The sequence below is a fragment of the Chironomus tepperi genome, unplaced genomic scaffold, assembly GCF_022539635.2.
Source record: "Chironomus tepperi strain 1889 unplaced genomic scaffold, CSIRO-AGI_Ctep_v1 contig_191, whole genome shotgun sequence".
In the NCBI taxonomy this organism is placed as follows: Eukaryota; Metazoa; Arthropoda; class Insecta; order Diptera; family Chironomidae; genus Chironomus; species Chironomus tepperi.
This window is the reverse complement of record NW_027226313.1, coordinates 223,369-228,328: the sequence shown is the minus strand read 5'-3', so window position 1 is coordinate 228,328 and position 4,960 is coordinate 223,369. Positions and strand designations below refer to the sequence as shown.

At 30.5% G+C, this 4,960-nt stretch overlaps 1 protein-coding gene across 1 annotated transcript; it reads left to right on the top strand.

Moving 5' to 3' along the window:
• The first annotated feature begins 344 nt into the window (after positions 1-344).
• On the top strand, positions 345-2,626 carry LOC139089674 (solute carrier family 25 member 35-like). The gene is made up of 3 exons (XM_070639257.1): positions 345-622; positions 739-766; positions 1,422-2,626. The coding sequence occupies exons 1-3, from the start codon at positions 560-562 to the stop codon at positions 2,246-2,248; spliced, it is 918 nt and encodes a 305-aa protein (XP_070495358.1). The 5' UTR covers positions 345-559; the 3' UTR covers positions 2,249-2,626.
• Positions 2,627-4,960: the final 2,334 nt, after the last annotated feature.

Here is a 4,960-nt window from a genome sequence, read left to right as displayed (position 1 = left end):
ACTGTTTTAATTAATGTAGCTTCTGCAGCATGCAATATGTAGCATCTTCTAATAACATGTCTAGTCCATCGTGGACTGTTCACTTTGACTATTCTTATAATATCCATAAGCTACCATAATTTAAATTAATATCCAATAAAGAATCTCTATGTTAAAGAATTTCAACTTTGTTACCAATAAAGTAACGGATACATAAATTCAAATTTCACAAATCTAATGTAGTGATCTGTCCCCTGTTAGTCAGTAGCGCGCACGATGTGTTTGTTGATATTTGTTTTGAATTTCACAATAAAAATTTTTTAGTGAAATTTTGTTTTTATTTTTAACGAACCGTTAGTAAATAAATTATAGTGAAAATTTTTTAATGAACAGTCATACTTTTAGCATAATTTAGTACAAATATTTAGAAAAATTTATCAGAATGAAGTAGAAAATGCGAAAAATATAAATATTTGCCTAGATAACACAAATGATAGTCAATTGAAGTGATAACAAACGGAACTCTTGCAACCTGTTTGCATCATAATTTTTAGTGAAAATCTAATTAGTTCATTCAGCAATGGAGTTTGTTCTTGGTGGTTTTTCCGGAGTTTGTGCCGGTTTCTTCAGCAATCCGTTCGATGTAAATTTACTTTTCCTTTTATTATCCAATAAACTTATCAAATAAATAAACATCAATTCTATAATATTTTTACTTCTTCTTAATTTTGAAAAATTTGAAAACATTCATTGCTGTAGGTCATGAAAACTCGTCAACAACTTCAAGGTAAGTGATGTGAAAGAAATGAAATGAAAAACTTTTTGGGTTTTTCCCCATTCTATTGGCTAAGAAATTTTGAAAAATTTACTTCCGATTGAAATTGAAACGTTTCAGTCTTAATAAAGTATTCGAAAAGTTTCTTCCTTAACTTCCACTTCTTTTATAAATTTTACATTTACTTTCCTTTTTTTGTTAGCAGAAGTTAAGAAATTGACATTTTTGAAACATTCTTGTTTGAAAAAGTTTCATTTTACATATCGTACGACATACGTACTTATTAGTCCATACGTATAAATTTTTAAGCAATTTGAAAATTATATTTAAACTTTTAATGAATGAAAATCAAATTTTTGTGATATTTATTACATGTCAAATTACAAACAAAACCAATTTTGCAATTCATATTCAAAAACTTTTATATTAAGATCAGGAATAAATCAACTTGGTATTTATAGGCATAAGGAAAAATAGCATGACATTCTCATTTCCTGTTTAAATCAATCTCTTCCTAGAAAATGTCTGAATGTCAATCAAAAATTTTTATCTTTCGAATATTAACAATTCTGATATATTTTATGATACCCACAAAGTCATTCTTAAACATTACCAAATTTTAAATTGACTAAGATTATCATAAATTTACTTTTTATCTTCCATTAAGGCGAACTGATGAGAGCGCAAGATGTAAAGAACAAACCATATAAGAACATTTACAAATCAATTCAGTCAATCATTAAAGCAGAGGGATGGAAAGGCTTACAAAAAGGCTTATCAGCACAAACAGCCTTTCAATTTACTTTGAATAGTGTAAGATTGGGAGCGTATCAAACATTGGATGACTATGGATTCTTAAATCGTGACGAGAATGGCAAATTATCAATGATACGTTGTGTTATTGTTGGTGGATTTTGTGGATTTCTAGGTGGAACAGCCTCATGTCCCTTTTATATGATTAAAGTACAATTACAGTCACAGAGTGCGAGTTCAAAATATGCCGTTGGATATCAGCATAGTCATTCCGGTCTCATTGATGCTTTGAAAACCATCTACACAAACAATGGAATTAAAGGATTATGGAAAGGTTATACAGCTCTTGTGCCGAGAAATGTTGTTGGATCAAGTGTGCAGCTCTCAACATTTTCCGTTTGCAAAAACTTTCTCGCACAATACGAAACATTTGCAGATTCGATTTTCTTACGTGCAGTTGTAGGCAGTGGAGTAACGGGTTTAGTAACCTGCATTTTTATGACTCCATTTGATACAGCCGCAACACGAATGTTTAATCAACCAGTAGGAAAGGATGGAAGGGGTTTATTATATCGTAACCTTATCGACTGCTTTATTAAAGTCACAAAGACCGAAGGCTTTTTTGGTGGCTTCTATAAAGGATTCGGGCCTAATTATTTCCGAATGGCTCCACAGCATCTCTTGAATCTCACATTTTGGGAGAAATTTAAAGAATTGAACAACAAATTTAAAACTAGATAGTTGAAATTTTCTTAGGCTTTCATCCTGTTTGCAAACTTTTTGTTGTTGTGTGGGAATAAACTTTTTGATTGCTTGGAGCTATAAATAAGAATCTGATAGATATTTTGAATTTTATATAAGCAAAAAAATAAATTTTGATTTTAGAAAAATGTAGGGCAATTCAAAATACTTATTTTTGTGTATATTATTAAATTATTTATGTAGAATAAATGCTGTTGTATGCGAAATGGTGAAATAGGAAATACTTAATGTTCCTAAGTGGACATAGTTTTATTTGACTAGTTGAATGTCTAGTTCCAAAGACGACTAACCTCATCAAGAAGCCATTACTCGTCTCTAGAACAAGATTATATCTAATACAATGGTGGCATCTTATAAGCTGCAACTCGAGTGTCAATGGTTTCTGTCGAGTCTTACCACCAAGGTGTGTCGCGAAAAAATAAAGGTTGTTCACCACTGATCTAGTCAAATGAAAACTTGTCAACTGGGGTCTTCTTTTCTTTATTTTTATTTCAGGTATAGATTGAAGAAAAAAATTCATTTTTGTGAGTTTAGTCATTGAAAAATTATTGAATTTCTATCAAAAATTCATTTAAGTTCTAAGTTTATCTGTTAAAAAATATTATCCGAATGCTTAGCACAAATTGGTTAATTGATCAAAAATCCGACCGCAGACCGGGATTAATCTGACTTGGAATTGGATTCGTCTTTTGGATTGATGTAAATCCAAACTGACTTGTGCTATTTAGGTCAAACTCTTTCATTTGAGCAAAAAATAAATCTCAAAAAATCGTTTATCAAAGTAAAATTTGGTCAAATTGGAAAAATCTTTTTTTCATTTAATATAAATTATTGTCCAAAAAAATGAAGAGCAAGACAAAAATAAATTTATGATTTTCATTTCTTTCCTTTGTCTAGAGAAGATTTTTGTTTATAATAATAATTTGACATCAAAATAGGACGAAATAAAAAAATATAAAAAGGGTACATTTCAGAAAAAATAAAAATTTGAAAAATTTATTTAATGTTACGAAAGGAAAGAAAGCATACAATAAGTATATATGTGTATATATTTATGTTGTTTTTTATTGCATAACTTATTGATATCATTTGTTCAATGTGATCTTATTTGAATACAAATATGAGAATGAAACACAATTGAAATGGATATTTTTTTTTCCTCCTTCTATTACTCACCCTGAACACAATATACAAAAATAAAATACTTTTTTTTTGTTCTGTGACTTTTTGATCCGAATTTTTCCAATTTTTATGCTGATTTTCATTTGCTATATTTTGTTTCCATTTCTTTTTATATATTTGTATGTATAGTGAAAGCATTAAAGAGATTTTTGAGCATGTTTGTTCTTTGTTATTTCATTTATTCATGACAGGTCTGGATTTTTTAGTTTTAAAAATTAAATGTTTCAAATAAAGTCATATTATGGGGTTGTTCATCAATAAAGTCACAAATTTTGTGAAATTGAAGTCTTTTGGGCTGTATCCATTGTAGTTTGCACTGGGTCGTCAATGTTAGTCCAGCACTATTTTCTTTCTGTTGCTTTCTTTATATCGTATATGATGATAGATTGTAAATTTTACCATTCCTATCATGGTTGTGGGGCTGCCACCCTTCAGGCAGAGTTTAAATACGTGAACAGGCTTTTAATCTATCTTTTAATGCACACATGGAGAGATGCTGTTGATAGAGATGGTAATGCACTTAACACTGCTAATTGGCAAGTGATTGCCAGTGATAAAGCCAACTTTAGATGCATGTTAAGGGAGGGCATGGATCACAATTCATCTTTCGGCCAACGAAGTAAGTAAGTTAAGGAACATATCCTGACACAGCGCTCGGTCGCCAGTGGTGCATTTAGTGATAATAGGGAACACCAAAGGTATGCATTTGACATTTGTTCACCTTCAAAGCCTGACTTCGGTTTCTCCAATTCCCCTCCGCTTCTTTAATTCCTCTCGGCTTCTTCAATTCCCCTTGGTTTCCCCAATTCCTTTTGAGCTGTATGGAAACTCATAATTGTATTGCATAAATGTTTTGTGACAACGCGGAAGAAGGATCCATAAATCCTATTTGTAAACGATTCAAAATTGCTGAAAAAACTGAACATCACCCCTATAAGTTTCAATCGACAGTGTGATGTTATTGTTAACATTAATGTTAACGATGAGATTTAAAAAAAAGCACAATCAATGGTATCATCGGTTGAATAAGCTCTCAACAACATAATGTTAATTTATCAGTTATATAATTTATCGTTCATCTCTCTTCTATCCTTTTTACACATTTCCACTTTCACTTATTCCGCTTCTTTTACATTTTCTCAAAAATTGAGTATAACGGGTATGTAAGAAAGAGAAAGAAAAGGATATGAATGTACATGTAGATCTTGATATCTTCTCATTACTTACAAGAATGAAAAGCGGTTATAGGAAGGAAGGAAGAGTGACTGTGCCACACAATGAATGGAAAAATGATAATGTAATGACTTTGCATCTCTCCTTTCATTCTTTTCTTTGCTAAATTGATCCAAATTTGCATAACATAATTTTTTTCTTCCTATCTCTTCACTCTCTTTCCATGATTTTCTTCTTCTGCTCAGAAAAAAAAGCTTTTTATTTATATATGTGATCTTTATCATCATCATCGTCTTTTCATAAAGGTACACTGAAAGTAAATATTTTACATTATCT

Coding starts and splice junctions, on each gene's coding strand:
- LOC139089674 (XM_070639257.1), top strand. CDS start 560: ATGGAGTTTGTTCTTGGTGGTTTTTCCGGAGTTTGTGCCGGTTTCTTC. Junction 623..738: donor TCTTCAGCAATCCGTTCGAT/GTAAATTTACTT, acceptor TCATTGCTGTAG/GTCATGAAAACTCGTCAACA. Junction 767..1,421: donor AACTCGTCAACAACTTCAAG/GTAAGTGATGTG, acceptor TCTTCCATTAAG/GCGAACTGATGAGAGCGCAA.